This window comes from Quercus lobata, chromosome 1 (genome assembly GCF_001633185.2).
Source record: "Quercus lobata isolate SW786 chromosome 1, ValleyOak3.0 Primary Assembly, whole genome shotgun sequence".
Taxonomy (NCBI): Eukaryota; Viridiplantae; Streptophyta; class Magnoliopsida; order Fagales; family Fagaceae; genus Quercus; species Quercus lobata.
Genome location: NC_044904.1, coordinates 23,093,465 through 23,111,814, shown reverse-complemented (window position 1 = coordinate 23,111,814; position 18,350 = coordinate 23,093,465). Strand labels below are relative to the sequence as shown.

At 35.2% G+C, this 18,350-nt stretch overlaps 1 protein-coding gene across 2 annotated transcripts; it reads left to right on the top strand.

Annotated features, from left to right (window-relative positions):
* The first annotated feature begins 2,024 nt into the window (after positions 1-2,024).
* On the top strand, positions 2,025-10,161 carry LOC115983769 (MLO-like protein 6). 2 transcript variants are annotated; one of them, XM_031106541.1, is made up of 15 exons: positions 2,025-2,458; positions 2,584-2,641; positions 2,756-2,994; positions 3,546-3,662; positions 3,752-3,812; positions 3,911-3,999; positions 6,564-6,638; positions 7,235-7,329; positions 7,796-7,845; positions 8,154-8,194; positions 8,304-8,477; positions 8,582-8,616; positions 9,115-9,183; positions 9,274-9,334; positions 9,469-10,161. In XM_031106541.1, the coding sequence occupies exons 1-15, from the start codon at positions 2,336-2,338 to the stop codon at positions 9,985-9,987; spliced, it is 1,806 nt and encodes a 601-aa protein (XP_030962401.1). In that variant the 5' UTR covers positions 2,025-2,335; the 3' UTR covers positions 9,988-10,161. The 2 variants fall into 2 exon arrangements, 1 of the variants encoding a protein (XP_030962401.1); XR_004090201.1 differs by lacking the exon at positions 9,469-10,161 and having other exon boundaries at positions 9,116-9,183.
* Positions 10,162-18,350: the final 8,189 nt, after the last annotated feature.

Below are 18,350 nucleotides of genomic sequence, written 5' to 3'. Positions count from 1 at the left end.
TCCAGAAATAACAAAAAATTCTTTTTTCCAAAGCGGGTCAGACGAGCTACGACCCTTAATTAAACTGTAATAAGAGTCCCTGGACGAGAACTGGTAAAAACCAGCAGATTTCTTAATCTCCGAGGGCTTATAGCAGTAAAGGAACTCATCTACCGTAATTGGATGGTTCCCTTCCAGTGCCTCACGCCATAGCACTTGCATGGCGACTATCGTCCTCCAACCATTGGGGTTGAGCTGGTTAGGTCCAATACCCAACCTTTGGAAGAGGTCTCTGCAGATGGAATTCAGAGGAAACCTAAGGCCAGCTAAAAGGTAGGAAGTGTATACCCCTAAACTAGAGGAAGGATAACAACACCATTCTCCAGCCTTGGGTAGATGAGGGTTAAGCTCTTTAGGAATTTGGTATCTATCTACAAGAGTTTTTAACTTGGCAGCGTCTAAGGTGGATGCTATCTCTGGGGCACAACTATAAATAACGTTTTCCTCGTCCTCTTCCTCGTCTTGAGGAGGGCTGGATGGTTGTCTAGACGAGCTAGCCCCAGATCCAGAAGCCATCCTACGTTGTAGTTCTTGTAATTCCTCTAAAGGAATGCCAGGAACCCCAGACGAGTAATGCTCGTCTCAGGAATCGCTACAGGACGAGCTATCTACACTACTCTCCTCACTACCCTCACTCCCAGAAGAACCGTCCTGGTACACGTCTATCTCCCTCTCTAAACTACTAGACGAAGACATGGTTGAAATGTAGAAAGATTTAAGATGAAAACCTAAAAAGAAAGAGGAAATACCTGATAGAACTAGGAGGAGAGCTAGACGAGGCTCTTGGACAAGATTGCATAAGAGAAAATGAGAGGAAAGTAAGGGGCATGAAAGAGAATGCACTATTTATAGGCCCCAGCAACAGGGTCACTGAAACGACGCTCGCCACTCAAAAGTTGACACGTGGTGATTCCTTTGGGAAATGGGATCGACACGACTGGCCAATCAATAGCTTTGTGACACGTGGCTCACAAAAAAGTGAAATTTTATTAAAATCACAACAATATCCTGGACGACCCTTTGAACAAAGGGGCAACTGATAGGGAAGTAGAAAATTAGTCCAACTCCAGTTCGTCCAAAGGCATTGTCCAAAGCCAATAGAGCAAGTTGGACCAAGAATTACCCCAAAAGAAGGAAAAATGTTCGTGGACAATAATACTACTCTTGATCAGTGAAGTCTCCCATGGACGATAAACTCGTCCATCAAGGTCGTCCATGGACGATCATCAGATGTCCAGGGACGACCAAATCGTCATACACTAGATAGATGAATACGCAACACTTTGAAAACTTTCGACTCTTTGTAGCGGTTACTAAACCCGTAGCTATCGCCATGAATCCCTCAAATGAGTTAACTTCCATTAGTGGTTACAACTTTAGTAGCCTTTGAGGAAGTTAACTTCGGACTCAGTGACTTCCACAAATCTTGAGGAGGTTATTGGACAAATAACCATCCCCAGGATCTCTATATAAAGGACCGGTCTGAACCCAAGAGAGGTAAGAACATTCTGAGACTTGACTCCCAAAAACTTGGAACTTCATTCCTATGAGACTAACTTTGCCATTGGAAGGGGTTTGGCCGGTCTTCTCTGGTCCCCTTTTTGACAGCATTCGCTTTTTGTAGGCCTTCCACCGTTCAGTCGTCCACCGAAGCCAGAGCATCCACCTTACTGATTTGAAGCAATATCAAAAAAAAAAAAAATATATATATATATATATATAATGAAAACAAAAACGTGGACTTTCTGTGTCTCTCATGCACATTCATTTCGGTTTTTCTCTGCCCTTCATATATATATAATGAAAACAAAAACGTGGACTTTCTGTGTCTCTCATGCACATTCATTTCGGTTTTTCTCTGCCCTTCATTTCACGCGTCAAAACTGTCAAAGTCACATCCACTTGCTTCTTCTAGTTCCTTGTACAAACTCCCTTATATATACCCCAAGATTTTTATGCTCTCATTTGTCCACACATATTATTCTACTACATCATAATCATTTATATAGCTTCACACCTAGTTTTTCATCTCTTCAAACTATATACTTCATCAATTTCATACATAGTTTCAAATCTCTCAAAACTGTAATCCATCAACTCACGCGGGTTTCTATGCTTTCCTAGTTTCAAAGCTCTCCAAACTATACTTTGTCAACGAACCAATAAAAAATATTTCTTTTTTGATATATCCCTGGAGTTGAATACCTCATTCAAGAATTTCCAGCGGCGATCGAGCTCTATATATGTTTTATTGTTAAGCTCTCTCTAGCGGGAAAAGGTTTGGTAATTTGAGGCCATGGCAGGAGCAGGTGGAGGAAGATCTTTAGAAGAAACACCGACTTGGGCTGTTGCCGTGGTGTGTTTCATTTTGGTTCTAATATCCATTATCATCGAGCACATCATTCATCTCATAGGAAAGGTATGTCTATGACTACTTCTACTTAAAACAATTCTCAATTGGGTTTTCGGGGTTTTACTGCTTGGACATGTTTATTTGATTCTGAGTTCAGAATATTGAAATCTTTTCACTGCACCAATTTGCAGTGGTTGAAGAAAAAACATAAAAGAGCTTTATATGAAGCACTAGAAAAGATCAAATCAGGTACACACCACTATTCCTCATGTTCATATCAATGTTAAAATAAGACAAACTATATACTATTAAAGTATTGATTAACTTTTTTTTCTTTGTTTGTTGCTCTTTTGGTTCATGCAGAGCTTATGTTATTGGGATTTATATCCTTGCTTTTAACGGTAGGACAAAGTCTCATTTCAAGTGTATGTGTATCCCAGCAAATTGGAGCAACATGGCATCCATGCAGTAAGAAGCAAGAAGAAGCTAAAATTAATTCTGAAACCAATAGCCGGAGGCTACTAACTGTATCGGATTCCGGCAAAGGGTTTCGACGCATTTTAGCAGGCGCAGCCTCATCTACAGATAAATGTGCAGCCAGGGTGTGTGTATATTCCATCTTTTGTCTCTTCTTATACCTTAAAGAAAGAATAGGCAATACATTGCTATTTTCATTTATTTTTATTATTATGTGCCTCTTGAATGATGGAATATTAGTTTGAATCAGAATATTATACAAGAAACTAAAATCAAATCAAATATATACGTCAAACCAATGTTTGGAATTCCATTGCAAACTTGCAATTTGCGCAAAATGGGGACAAGGGACACTTTTTAATTGTCAAGTTTACAACGTATGGAATGATTTAATTTGTCCACGGTTTTACACCAAAGTTCTTGACCTTTTTTGTCTGATCATTAAGATTCTTTTCCTTTTACGCGCCTCTTACGGTATATTTTTTAATCCTATTGTGTAGTTATGGAATCAAAAATTAATTTATTCAAAAGAATCTCTATCATGAGTTGGTGATGACTTATGTGCTAATCAAGCTAGGTTCATCGTTGTGTTTGAAAAAGGAACAAAAATCTAGCATATGGTACATTTGGTCTAATTAGATCTTAATTTGGGTATGTTTGCTGTTCTAATTTGCAGTCTATGGTCCCATTTGTGTCCAAAGATGGTATTCATCAACTACACATTTTTATCTTCGTGTTGGCTGTATTTCACGTCCTTTATTGCGTTCTCACACTGGCTTTGGGTAGAGCCAAGGTATTTATTCATTTATCCTACCAAATTTACTTAAATTACTTTTAACTATTTTTTTCCCCGAAACTCACACTAGGCCTGTTTGGTTCCAGATGAGAAGTTGGAAGAATTGGGAGACTGAAACAAGAACAGCTGAGTACCAGTTCTCACACGGTTAGACCAAATTAATATTATGTAGCTTGATTTTGTGCTTATACATTGGTACATTTAAATTTGTATACTGACTTAGCCTAGTGTTGCATGTGTCACAGACCCAGAGCGATTCAGGTTTGCAAGGGACACATCATTTGGGAGAAGACACTTGAGCTTTTGGACCAAAACACCTGCTCTCATGTGGATAGTAAGTAGCTCTTTTCCTCTTTTCCCATTGAGTGTACTTTGGTACAATGGTGCTAAAAAAGCATATGCTTCTTGCCAAAAAGTAACACTTTAGATAAAAGAACTCTCTCTTAAATCATGCCAAAAAGTAGGAAGAAAAGAAATCCCAAGTTTGAATTTTTCTGAAGCTAGCAGTACTTGTACACTTTATGGAACTTTTGTGAGTTACACTAAGCTAAACTTCATTTTCATCCACTTCTGCAAAATGATAAAAAAATAAGAACACCACAAGCCAACTTGACAAAGCATGTTGATGAAAGATGAATTATTGAATCCCCTTCTATAGGAGAACATATCTTTATCTTAGATTTGACATCAAGTCGCAATGGATGGAATTATTAAATACCAATGGTTTCAATTGAAAGTTTCAAGAACAAGAAATACCCTACACTGAGATAGCTAGGTTTCATTATGCGTCTTTTCTAATTATTAATGTCACCATAGAAATTATGAGGATCAGTTTTTGTGGGCATATAATGCATTCCCACTTTGAAAATCACATGACGTTCTATTATACCTAACTAGCATGTAGTCCGTGCTTACGCACGGAAATATTAACAATTATGATGATAAAATGTTTATCTTAGTAGATTCAATTTCCACATTGAGCATTATGAATGGAAGTAACTTAACACCAACATTTAAAAATCAAATTGGACACATAGCACAAAATTAAACTACAATTAGAAATTAATTTGATTCAATTTGAATTCTAAAATTGAACTTCAACTTAATATAATATATATGATTATATTTTTGTCACTTTTAACAAATTAACAAAATCTTAATCCAAACACACTAAAAACTATTAAAAAATAAGAACTAATCATTGAGCTTGGAATCTTCTTGGAGGCGCCAATGAAGCGCTAATGTATGAGAGTGTGAAGCAAGGAAGAGTGGGATTGAACATTGTGTTTGAACCCGGCCTTGCTCTAAAAAATCCGTAAGGAGGAGGAGAGGGCAGTGTGTGGATCTAGTTGGTAGAGGTTGAGAGAGGAGGAAACATGGGATGAAGATATGGAATTAGGAGGAGATGATGTTTTACTTTTATAGTCTTTCTCGTTGGACTCCTTGGTTCTGGTTGTGGGATTAGAAGAGCTCCAGACTCTATTGAGATCACCCATAAAAGTGTGCAGGTGAGATGTTCTTGCTTAGGCCAATGAGTATTATTATTGTGGTTTTCTTGGCTTCCGTGTTAAATGTTAATGCATCATTTATTTGGGTACAAAAATTAGAAAATTTAGATAAGATACATGACACAAAATTGGAGTCCAATTTATAATCTCCATGAAAGTGTGCAGGTAAGATGTTTTTGCTTAGGCCAATGAGCATTATTATTGTGGTTTTATTGGCTTCCGTGTTAAATGTTAATGTATCATTTATTTGGGTACAAAAATTAGAAAATTTAGGTAAGATACATGACACAAAATTGAAGTCAAATTTATAATCTAATTAATTTTTTTTTTTGAGTTTTGGTTAGGACAAGTGGCGCAAAATTGAGAATCCAATTGAAATCTAATTGGATTTTCTCTCTGCTTCACCTATTGTTATATATATAGACTAAAACGGACCCATGTCCCATTAATTGTTGACAAAGAGCAGTGCATTATCACAATCGAAGTCTAGGGCTCATATTCAAATAAAATTCCCTCTAGCCTTTTGTGTTTGGTTCGCATTGATTGTCATTTACCAAGAAAGTTCAGTATGCTATTTGGTTGGTATTTTTATTGGAACTCCAGTCTCAAATCTAATTCTGAGTATCACATCTAAAAGTAATTGTACCATATTATAAGCTAAATTTATGGCTTTAGATTTATTTTCAGGTAGAATACCCTTTAGGATCTCTTTTTTATTTTTATTTTTTTGAGATAAATCAAATTCCCTTTACAGTGTTAAAAGAAAAAAAAAATGGAATTTCAAAACCTCGAAGTATTGCTAAGTAATTTTATATGCTTGATTTATTGATGTGCTTCAATAAATAAAAGACAACCTTCTCAAGATTATGTGCATGTCAAGAGTCACTAAGAATTATTCAAATTAAATTAAAAAATTAAAAAATTAGAAGAGTTTGATATCTCCTTTCCTTCATACACACAAGTACACATATATGATGTGACATTTCCTTCATATAAATACATAAATATATATATATATATATATATATATTTTGATGAATTTTTCCTTCGAATATATAATAAGGTTTCCCCTGACAACATCAATTTTTTATTTTATGCCACTGATGGAATACGGTAACGGTCTTGGTGAATACCGATTTAGGACAACATGAAAACGGTCTTGGTATGGCAAGTTATGAAAACGACGTAGTAGCTAGCCGTCCAAAATTTTCTGTAGCTTATTTGACTATTTTTTTTTTTCCAACTTCCAATTGACGAGTCTGTCCTCGTTAACAGTATGAATTTTTTCTCCACCTCATAGTCAAATAAGTACTTTCCATACCAGACCTCCTTTTTTTTTTTAATTTTCTTCTTCTTGAAATTCATTTTCACATTTATTTTCCTTTTGCAGGTTTGTTTCTTCAGGCAGTTTGTCAGGTCGGTTCCTAAAGTTGATTACTTGACGTTGAGACATGGATTTATCATGGTAATTATTTCTTCTAACAAGAGTATCTACATTATACATAACCCATATTGCTTTTTTTTTTTTTTTTTTTTTTGGGCAAAAATTTCTTTTAGTAAAGAGATTATTTGGGCTTGCAAATCAGGCCTTGAAACCAACTATAATCTGCTACTATGTGGCATATATTGTTTGAGGTCAAAGAAATCTCTAAAATATTAAGGGGCCGTTTGGTATGAGATTTTGAGCAACAATTTTTAGTTTTTAAATAATATTATACGTATTTCTATACATTTTTTTTATCTACACATATTTTCAAAAAATACAGACAACGTTACTAGAACAACAACTTTATCAAACGGGCCCTAAATTCCGCAAGAAAACAACATATATTATTTGAGGAGAAGAAATTTTGTTTGGTCAATTTCTTGTTGTCCAATAATAATAACAAAGAATGTCGACCAATTGAGTTGCAAGTTGGAACATTGAAAAATTCGGCCTTTCTCATTTAGGAGTAACGTAAAACATGTGGCCCCAAATTCGTGAACTTTAGAGGTCTAAATCGTTTCATTCTATGATTTTTTCCCCGCTAAGTTTTCCCTTATTTGTATGCAATAAATCAGGCACATCTGGCACCTCAAAGCCATCAGAAATTTAACTTCCAGAAATATATCAATAGATCATTGGAAGAGGATTTCAAGGTTGTGGTGGGAATCAGGTTGGTGCTTCAGGCCTTACTTTTTATCAGATTCAATGTTAGTTCAGCTTTGTTTGTCCCACATTTTTTTTATACTATTCATATACATCAGGTGTTTTTTTTTTTTTTTTTTTTTGATACAATATAGAATTCTACTCTAACCTAATCTAAGTGTAAATGTGTGTGAAATTCCCTCCTGGAGACTTGAACCCCGGCCCTTGCCCCCCACACCCCACAAGCATTTATGCCTGTGGAGTGACCATCGCACTAAGAGTGTGTGGTGGTCATATACATTAGGTGTTAAATGTGCACATTCTTGACCCAAAGAAAAAAGAGATAACTAATGTGAAAGTGTAAACATTGTATATACTAAAAATAACGTTAAAGAGTGTGAAACAATAATTTTTTTTCTCTCTTAATTAAATATCTATACACCCCTAATTAACTCCAATTACTTATGTAACATTTTCTTGTTGTCAATTTTCAGCCCTCCTATCTGGTTTTTGGCAGTGCTATTCTTGCTCTTTAACACTCATGGTGAGTAAAGAACAATTTTTAAAGTATACTTATTTATGTTTAGTAAAAAAAGATATATATTCTTTCTTCTATATAGAATACCAAAATCCGATACATGTCTCACATGATTGATTACAAATTGTTTAGGGCCTAGCACAAGCAATGCATGGCAATAAAAAAAAAATATGACACAGCCTAAAAGAAAGGAAAATTTTAAAATTAACAAAAAGATTCCTTATAAAACACATAAATGGTGTTTTCTTGACTATAAATTTGTTCCTGAATATTTTTGGCCGAATTATTTGACTAAAGTTCTCCTCCTTTCGCAGGCTGGAATTCTTATCTATGGCTACCATTTATCCCATTGATTGTAAGCAAATTATCTGTGTGTCTGACTGAGATATATAATTCATTTTTTATAAACAATTTTCAAATGTTAACATAATTAGCAGATCTAACGGCTAAAAATGCACCTGCAGGTCATACTATTAGTAGGGACCAAGCTACAGTGGATCATAACCAAAATGGCATTGAGAATCCAAGAGAGAGGAGAGGTTGTGAAGGGCACCCCAGTGGTTCAACCAGGTGATGACCTCTTCTGGTTCAATCAGCCTCGCCTCATTCTCTACCTCATTAACTTTGTTCTATTTCAGGTACTTTAATTTCCAATTTTCTATCTTCTTTAGATTTGATTTAATTAATCCACCATCATCATTTTTCACTTACACTTCATTATCGTCTTTATTCATTATTGCAGAATGCCTTTCAGCTTGCTTTATTTGCATGGGCTTGGTAAGCTTCTATATCCTATTTCCCTATGTTTAGCACTAAAAAAAGTACGAGTGAAAAGTTGGAAAAAGAGATAATGAAAAAACTGCTTAAATTTGAAGCTAATTATTGTGCTTCACTACCATTTCCATAGTGTATTACACAAAAGTTAAGCATATAAAAAAAGATTTAACTTATGTCCAATGTATTAAAGTATTAAATGCGATACAATCACGACACATATTTAAAATTGGTCACATGTCAGTCTTGTATCTCATCTAATGCACTGGAAAGAAGCCTTGCCCATAAGAAAATTCTTGAATTGTGTACCATTAGGCCTTTTGGTAAAGGTAGGAGGTTGGAGTAAGTTTTGCAATCAAAATTTACCAATTAAAAACAAAACAACATATTGTGTTCTTTCTTTAGAATGTATGTTCTTTAGTTCAAAAACGATTGTAGGATTTTGTACTAAAATTTGTATAAATATGTTGAACCCCTCTTTTCTTTTTTTTGGTTTTTTCAGTATGAATTTGGGTTGATTTCATGTTTCCACGAGAATATAGAGGATATCATCATCAGAATCTCAATGGGGTACGTCTCAAACTTGTTAGATTCATAATGCTCAAATTATATCCACTTAAATTTTCTAATACACTAACAAAATGGTGGTGCTTTTCTCAGGGTCCTCATACAAATTCTCTGCAGTTACGTTACTCTACCACTCTATGCCCTCGTAACACAGGTAAATCAATGGCTAAGACATACACATATTTAACATGTCAAATAAAAAACAATCTAAATCAAATAGTTTATAAATTTTCCTAAAATGGTTCAACACCATAATGCTTGGGTGTTTGTTTTTTATGTTATGAGCAGATGGGCTCAACCATGAAACCAACCATATTCAATGAAAGAGTAGCCTTGGCTTTACGCAACTGGCACCACTCAGCTAAGAAGCACCTAAGGGAGAACAAGGGGTCTGTATCTGTAACACCTTTGTCTAGTAGACCAGCAACCCCATCCCACCACATGTCCCCGGTTCATCTCTTGCGCAACTACAGGAGTGAAATGGATAGCGTCCAAACTTCACCAAGAAAATCCAATTTTGACTTTGAGCATTGGGAAACCGAGTCCCCCTCCCCATCACACCACCACCGGCCGACAGGCGGTGGCTCATCCTCTTATCACCACCACCAAATGGACAAAAGCAACATAGGGTATGATAAGGATGTTACTGAGGTGAACTTGGGTCAAGTGGCTCCAATACCACAACCAGCTCGTGCACAACATGAAATTGATATCGGACTAAAGGACTTTTCATTGATAAAAGAACAAGTGCTTGAGAAAAAGAAATGGGCGTGTGAAAATTTCGGGGAAAAAGAGGGACAAGGATGATGCCATGATTGGAGTGAACGTATATATAGATCGGGGAATTGTTTTGAGTTGCATCATCTTGTAATATGCTTTTGAAAAATTTGAATTTAAAAATAGAGATATTGATGTGTTCAATTTTTCCACTGCATATATATATATACATACGTACTTTGAATAATTTTTTAATGTAAATAATTAAATGGCCTTACTAAGAAGTATGAGAGAGAGAAACCCTGTAAGAGTTAAAATAAGACAAGAGTGTCTTTTACAAAGAGACCAAACACAGAATGGAGTACAATTATTGTGCTGGAGAGCGTTAATCGAAACTTCGGAGTCACCCTCAAAATTGGAACTATGGAAACCAAGCTCCAAGATGAACCAAACAGCTCGACGTGCAGCCAAGGTCTCCAGAACAGAAACTGAAGATGGCAAAGGGATTTTCTCGGATAGATCTGCCGTAATTTCCCCTCGGGAATTTTGAACAACCACCTGGTACGTGCTTCCTACGAGTCTTCGTTCAAACACAGCCCCATCAAAATTTGTTTTCAATTCACTGGGGTCAAGAGGCTTCCAAGTAGGCCTAGTGGGCCGATAGGTTTTGGAGGGATTACTCGAGCTTGCTGAAATTCTTGTAGTAGGTGACTTACTTGGTTGAACAGCTACTCCACAGGAATAGCATTCTATGAACTTTGATTTTGTTCCTACGATTCCACACTGACCAGCACAACGTAACAAAAGGCAAAGATTTCGATTTCTTAAACGTACATCTACGCTGTGTAGCCATAAATTTAGCAACATAATTCCACAAAAAGCTAAGTTGTGCACTGTAACTATAGGGCCAAAAAATATAGTTTTGACTCCACCGGGCTTGACTTAACAATTTTGGGGGGCTTGACTTAACAACTTTGGGAGCTTTAAGTAAAAATTTTGAGTGAAGAGTTTTTATATTTAAATATTAATCAAATAATATATATTTATTGAAATTTTTTATATAAAATCTATTTTTCTTACGTGATGTAAAATTGTTACTATAATTTATAATAATAGATAAGTAAGAAACAGTGTTCAGATTAAAAAATAAATAAATAAATAAATAAAGAAAAGTGAGAAACCGGGTTGTCTTATAAGTTGTAACTGTGTGCTGCACTGCATAGTTGCACAGTATGCAGCCTCTGCTGCTGTGCGCCTGTGCAATGCAGCCTGTGATGTCCAGCCTGTACTGCTATCATCCGCTAAATTTTCTACATTTTAGGATACAATAGAGCTTTTTTAATGTATTTTATTGACCAATAAAAATGTTTAAATTTTTTATAATTAAATTAAAATATATAGATAAACATGTTTTATATATATATATATATATAATTATTTTTTTTTTTACAAGTAGGGGTCTTCTTTTATTTGGGGGCTTTAGGCGATTGCATCAATTGCATCACTTATTAAACCGGCCTGTCACCAATGTAGCCATATTTTGGTATTTGATGGTGCTAAAAATAGTAATATAACTTTTTAGCACTACCAATACTAGTGCTCGCAACAACACTAGCTTTTTATCAATCAACTCAACCATGGAAAGTGGAGGCTGTCCATCATTGTGAACACTAAGAAATTCCTTTTCCCAAATTGATCTATTCCTTTTACAATCCCACAAAGCATGAACTATAGTTTCGAGTTCCTTCAACCATAGGCTGCAGGTAGGGCCTGAGATCAATTTTCTTTTCACTAGTTGTTTACTCGAATTAATGATAAGTTTTTGTAAGAGGAATTGGATTAGTGGTTGAAAATAATATTTAATGGGTTTCTAGTAGTTTCAAATAAGTTGAAATAGGACTATCATACCTATCTATGTAAATTGCAACTACATGTATTGAAAATTGGGTTTTAAGTGTGCGTTTGTTTATTAACGCGTCTACATTGAAGCTACGTTTGCGTTTTTTGGCTGGTCCCATGACACTGTTCATGGACCAGTCAGAGCACAAAAATGCATGAACAGTAACAAGTGAATAGTATTTCGCCTTTTAAAAAGTATTTCACTACAGTGTTTTTAGTAATAAGTTTTTAGTTTCTAGCAAATAAGCAATATCCAAATAGATTCTACGCATTGAATGAAATCTCAATTCTTTTACTATATATACTTGACAAAATAACTCTAACTTAACAATCCAATGCAAGCTAGCTTAATTCAAGGTTGGATAGGGCCAATTTTTATAGTTGTTATGGGTAAACATGGCAAAAACGGGTCAGAATTTTCTAACTTGACCCGACCTGACCCTAAAAATACCCCACTCGAACTCGATTTTTTTTTACTCGCAGCAAAAACAGGTTGACCTGTGACTTGACCCATGTTTTTTGCAGGTCAACCCGACCCGACCAGCAATGACATTATTTGATGAAAAGTTATTTGATGAAAAGTTTCAATTGTAGCATATGACATTATTCATTATGAAAATTAAAATATTGTAATAATGTCTTATCAAAACTCAATTGCTTATTTGTGGGAGATGATGATTTTCGTTATCATTCTTAGAAGTTTTTAGTGAGTGGATATTGCATTTGGCAAATAAGTACTAAGAAACTATTATAGTAAAATAGATATTCATATATTAAATAGTTACCTTAACTTTGTGTGTGACATACATTATATATATATATAGTTTTATACTTCTTCAAATAGAAATTTTATCTTAATTTTCTCACTCAAGAGGTAGCACGTGCCACCCTAACGAGTGATGTATAGTGTTAATAAAATTCAATTGGCATATTTTATGGAGAGAGAGAGAGAGAGAGAGAGAGAGAGAGAGAGAGAGAGAGAGAGAGAGAGAGAGAGAGAGAGAGAGAGAGACCTATGAAAAACAAAAAGAAAACTTCTCCATGATCTTTTTGTTTTTATTTTTCATTTTAAGAGAGAGAGAGAGAGAGAGAGACCTATGAAAAAAAAAAAAAAACTTCTCCATGATCTTTTTGTTTTTATTTTTCATTTTTAATAGAGAGAGAGAGAGAGAGAGAGAGAGAGAGAGAGAGAGACCTATGAAAAACAAAATAAGAAAACTTCTCCATGATCTTTTTGTTTTTATTTTTCATTTTTAATTCTATTCACTAGGAATTGAGATTAGATGCAATTCAAAATATCTATGGTATTGTACCTGATGCAATAGCTTTTAATAGCTAAAATTAAGAGGTGAAAAAAAGCAACTTTTAATCTCAATCATTAAATTAAAAAAGTGAAAAAAGAATTTTAAAAATGAGTGGTATAAACTTTCTATGAAAGAGAAATGGGGGCAATTACACTAATCAAAGATGATAGAAGACTTTTTCTTCCTTTTAATGATTGGGCTTAAAAGTCTTCATTGCAGACCATGTATAAAGAGTTTGAGGCCCACACCCATATCTGGGCCACAGCCACAGTTGACGTACGTGCACTACCCACCAATGCCTGAAAATCCACTTCAACACGGGAGGCCTGCACAAATGGCGTATGGATCCAAGCGTTACACACGACACCCACATCAGCACATGATCATCATTTGGCAGCCTTGCAGGGGAAAAAACAGAGTTATATATGTTTCTCTCTCTGTGTCTCTGCAGCTAAACAACAAACAAAGCCCTCAACAATCCGCAGATTTGCATTTCTTTCCCAGCACCTGCCCATAATTTTCTATCTCTCTTTCTAGTTTCTACTACCTCTGCCCACTGTTTCTTTTCCTCATCTCTTTCACTCAAACCGATACAATTCTTCTTTATATGTGTAGTGCGAATTTGTAATTACCAAATCAACCAGTACAAATTATTAGCATCGAAAAGCTCGAGTTAGAGAGAGAGAGATGGAGATTGTGGATGGGTTGCTAGGGAAATTGGTTCGCCACTGCTATGCAGTTTTATGTTTGGGAGTGCTACTTTTGTCTGTAACCATAGCTCACTACGTCCCTGCTGCTGAGCCAAGTGACCCTCGGGAGCGCACAATACGGCGTCTTCGTGCTTCTCATGGTCCTCCTATTCATCCCAGCCAAAGCTAGCTAGTACTGAGCTTTTTGCCACCAGTCTCATCAACTTCATGCGGTTTGAATAAGCAGGCAAAGCTCTTCTTGGAAGACTGTAGATTTTACTGTTTTTGGTGGTAGATAACTAGATATAATTCTGTATATATGTATATATATCTGCTTTCTTGGTTAAAGTAGATCACACTTTAGCTTTACATCTCTTACTTGCAGGCAGGTCATGGATGTTATACTTATATGTATGGTTGTTTGAGCTGATCAGTGTGGCTATCACAATCGTCTTGATTGATAAAGATACATTACCGCGCGTCATGAACGTGAGAAAATATTGTAGATTCAAATTTCTTTCACTTGCAACGAAGAAAAGATCAGTGTGATTTAACGAACAAGTCAGAAAAATTGAGAATTTGAAGCTGATATCTCTCTACTCAATTAGTTTCCTCAATTTGAGCGTGGCACCTATATTTTGATCGGAGTGTTTTCAAAAAGAAAAGCCCGCTAGTAGCGCTAGCAAAATTAAGTAGCTAGCTAACTTCAAATTTCCGATTAGTTCAAGAATACAACTAATTAACTTGCTTTTCTTAGTTTCTGGTTTAGTTTTTTGGTGGACTTATTTGGTTAATTTAAAAAAAAAAAAAATCTTAATTATATTTAATAAATATAAGAATAAATTTCACCAATAACCCTTAAATTTTTGGGTTATTTTTATTTTGAATTTTAAGTTTAAGATTTTTCATTTTGATCCACGAAATAGTCCTTCAATATTGCCTTAGGATAAAAATAATTCTACAAGTACTTTTAAAAAAAAAAAAAAAATCAAATTTGTCCAATTTTAATTAAAGGTACACAAATAGCTCCTTACATAAACCCTTCACCATTCCTTTTCTCTCTCGAAGCTCAACTTTAAAAAATTCTAGCTCTTACTACATCAAGAATTTTTTGTTTTGGCAAATCAAATCCAGGAGCATTTGCTCAATCTAGGTAATCCCAATACTAAACACTTTCATGTATACATTCTTCAACTTAGGACCTAAATTCCATAACCTTTGGAATCTTCAATATTATAGTTTTATGATATTCCCTAAAAAAATCAAGTAATTGATTTCTTTCGAGGCCTTTACATATCTAACAAGACTATTATATTTTTTATATTTTTCCATACTTAGGATCTCTCTTTTTAGATTTGAACAACTCAGGTTAGCTCTGTCAGGTGTAATTCTTGATCCCTCAGGTGAGGAAATTAAGGATGTCCTCTTTTAGATTAGCCATTTAAAAGCTCTGAGGCTTGATGGTTTTCATGGTATTTTCTTACACTAATTTTGGCACATAGTAGAACTCTCTATGGCCTCTACTAATCAGAACATTTTCTCAATTGGGACACATGCCACCTAAGTGGGCCGTAACTAATTTAGTTTTAATTCTTAAGTGTAAAATTACCATGAGTGAGAAAATTATTAGATACTCCCGGAGTACCATAAATGCGTACTTTCCCCTCTCACATAAATGGTGGGTCCCATCATGAATTTAATTAGTGGGACCCACCATTCATGTGAGAGGAGGGAGTACGCATTTATGGTACTCCGAGAGTATACAATAATTTCCCCCATGAGTGTTTGTATTTAATTATTTACACTTAAACTTTTGCTGAGTCTAACGAAGCTCAGGTACGGAACCTTCCATTGTGTGTCAAATTAGGGCAATAAAATTTGCATTTTAAATTCTCTTGGATAGGAGATTCAATAATGTAATACTAAAATTAGATTCCCAAATGGCGATTTACATTATTACTAATAATTCATTTTCTCCTAAATTGTTTACTTTAATTTTGGATTGTAGGGAGTTGACGAATTGACAATAAAGGATGATCTCTCGACAAGTGTATAATGAAGCCAACCAGTGTTCTAATCTAAAGTTTTTTTTTTTTTTTTTGGAAACCGGAACCAACTGACTTTCATTAAATCAAAAGACTAGAATTCAAATACAGAGCATCCACAGCAGGGGGAGGATCCTCCTCCATCCATACAATATCATTATCAGATAACCTAGCAAATTTTGCCAAAGCATGAGCAACACCATTGGCACTACGCCTAACATAGCTAGTTGAGATGGATCTAAAACTTGCAGCCAAGCACCAAATATCTTCATAGATCAATCCAAGCCGAGAGAAGTTTGGTTGAGCCTGTGACACTGTCTTCATAACCAGGGCATTATCACCTTTTAGTATCACCTCCATAAAACCAGCGTCTATAGCAAATTCCAAAGCTTTGCGACAAGCCATCACCTCCAATTCTTCACTATCCCTCACAGCACCTCCCTTGGCAGATACAGCAGCCATAACTTCACCATTCCTATTGCGAATAACAGCACCATATCCCGAAGTCGCACCATTATCAAAACTGGCTCATCAAAATTCAGCTTGAAGAACTCTCCTTGTGGTGGCTGCCATGCTTGACTTGCAGGGATATGGACTGATACAGGTACACTCAGTTGGTCTTGAGCCTCAACAAACTCTTTCAAATAATCTGATGCACGTTGGTGAGACCGTGATGGGTGTTGGAAAACACCCCCATGCAACATCGTATTTCAAATAATCTAAAGTTTTTGTATCAACTTTGGTTATAGGATATTTTGTAAGAATTATATCTCCTAAGGTTATACTTTGTACTATGTTTAGTTTAGCTTAATACAGACCACCTTTTACATAAATAATAATAATAATAGCTTGACAATATTGAATTTTCTTAAGTAGGAGTCGTCTCTCTCAGCGCACAATAGAAGGTCCCTGCTATCGTATGCTCGAGTGATTTTCTGCTGTGTTCGTGAGCTGTGCTCCGAAGTGTGGCCTTATCTGCCTCTTTAGTGGGCCGGACTACCCCTTTCAGTGGGTCATGCGTCGCCTATGTGCTTCGCATAGTAGTGGGTCTCCCTCCGCCATTGTGGGCTTGCTCTGCCCTGTCAGTAGTCATGGCAAAACGGGTGGGTCGGGTTGGATTCGAGTCGAGTCAATCAGGTTGTGGGTCGGGTCGGGTCGGGTTGATCCATATTTTTCAAACAATTTTTTTTTTCCAATTACAAAAACAAATCAATGACAACCTATTTAGAGAGAATGAATAAAATCAGTTAAGCAAATGAATTGCACTTAATGCCACTTGTTAATATCATTCCAATTCTGACAGTTTTGACTAGGGGTGTGCATGGGTCGGGTTGGGTCAGGTTGAGGGGAGTTTTTGACCCAACCCACCATGGTGGGTAAAAAAAAACCCAACACAACCCAACCCATCACATAAGTCCAACCCAACCCAACCCAACCCACATGGGTCGGGTTGAACCCATGGGTTTGAAATTTTTTTATTATTATTATTAAATTGAGTAGAAAAAAAATATTAAAATATTAAAAAAACCTAAAGATTAGTATCAATGTAACTCCTTAAAGGCAAACAACATTAATGACTAAACAACAATAGTAATTTATTAGGATTTGTATGAACTAATTGGCTTTTATATAGGATAGGAAGAACTGGCTATTTAAAAAAATTTATTAATTATATAATATATTATATATATATATATATATTAAATTAGTATTAGTAGGAGAAACTAAGGAAATGCTGCTCTACAACTGTTTTTTTTAATTATTAAATATATAATATATATTTAAATATATATATATATATAAAAGTGTCCTACAATTGATTTAAAAAAAATTATTAAATATAAAAATATATTTTAAATGTATATTAAATATGGGTGGGTCGGGTTGGGTTTGACGGGTTTGTAATTTTATGACCCAAACCCAACCCAACCCGCCATAATTTTTTTTTTTGTAACCCAACCCAACCCACCAAGCCTTAAAAACCGACCCAACCCAGTGGGTCGGGTCGGGTCGGGTTTGGCGGGTCGGTGGGTTTTCTGCACACTCCTAGTTTTGACTTTTGAGTATGACAAAAATTATTTATAGTCATAAATTTATGATGGAAAAAGTCTTTAATGTTAATAGTTCACTGTTAAAATGCATATAATTGTAATTTTACAACTTCAAAAAGAGATAAATCTTAAAACAAACAAAACAAGTAAACCAACAAAGTAGCAAGTTATTGGTTTTCTTAAATGCACATGTTCCTGTTGCATTTAAAATAATAGTAAAGTTAGATTATTTAGAAAGATAAACTAAAAAAAAAAAAAATTAAAAATAAACATAACACATTAAGTAAAGAAGAATAAGTAATATTTTATAAGAATTACATCTCAATCTTAATCTACTTAACGTTCGTAGCAGATTCAGCACTACAAATATTCATACTTGCAAATTGTAGCTCAAGTTGGCCAATTTTGTCAACATCTTCATCTACAATATAATATTTTAATATAACTTAATGTACCATGAAAGCA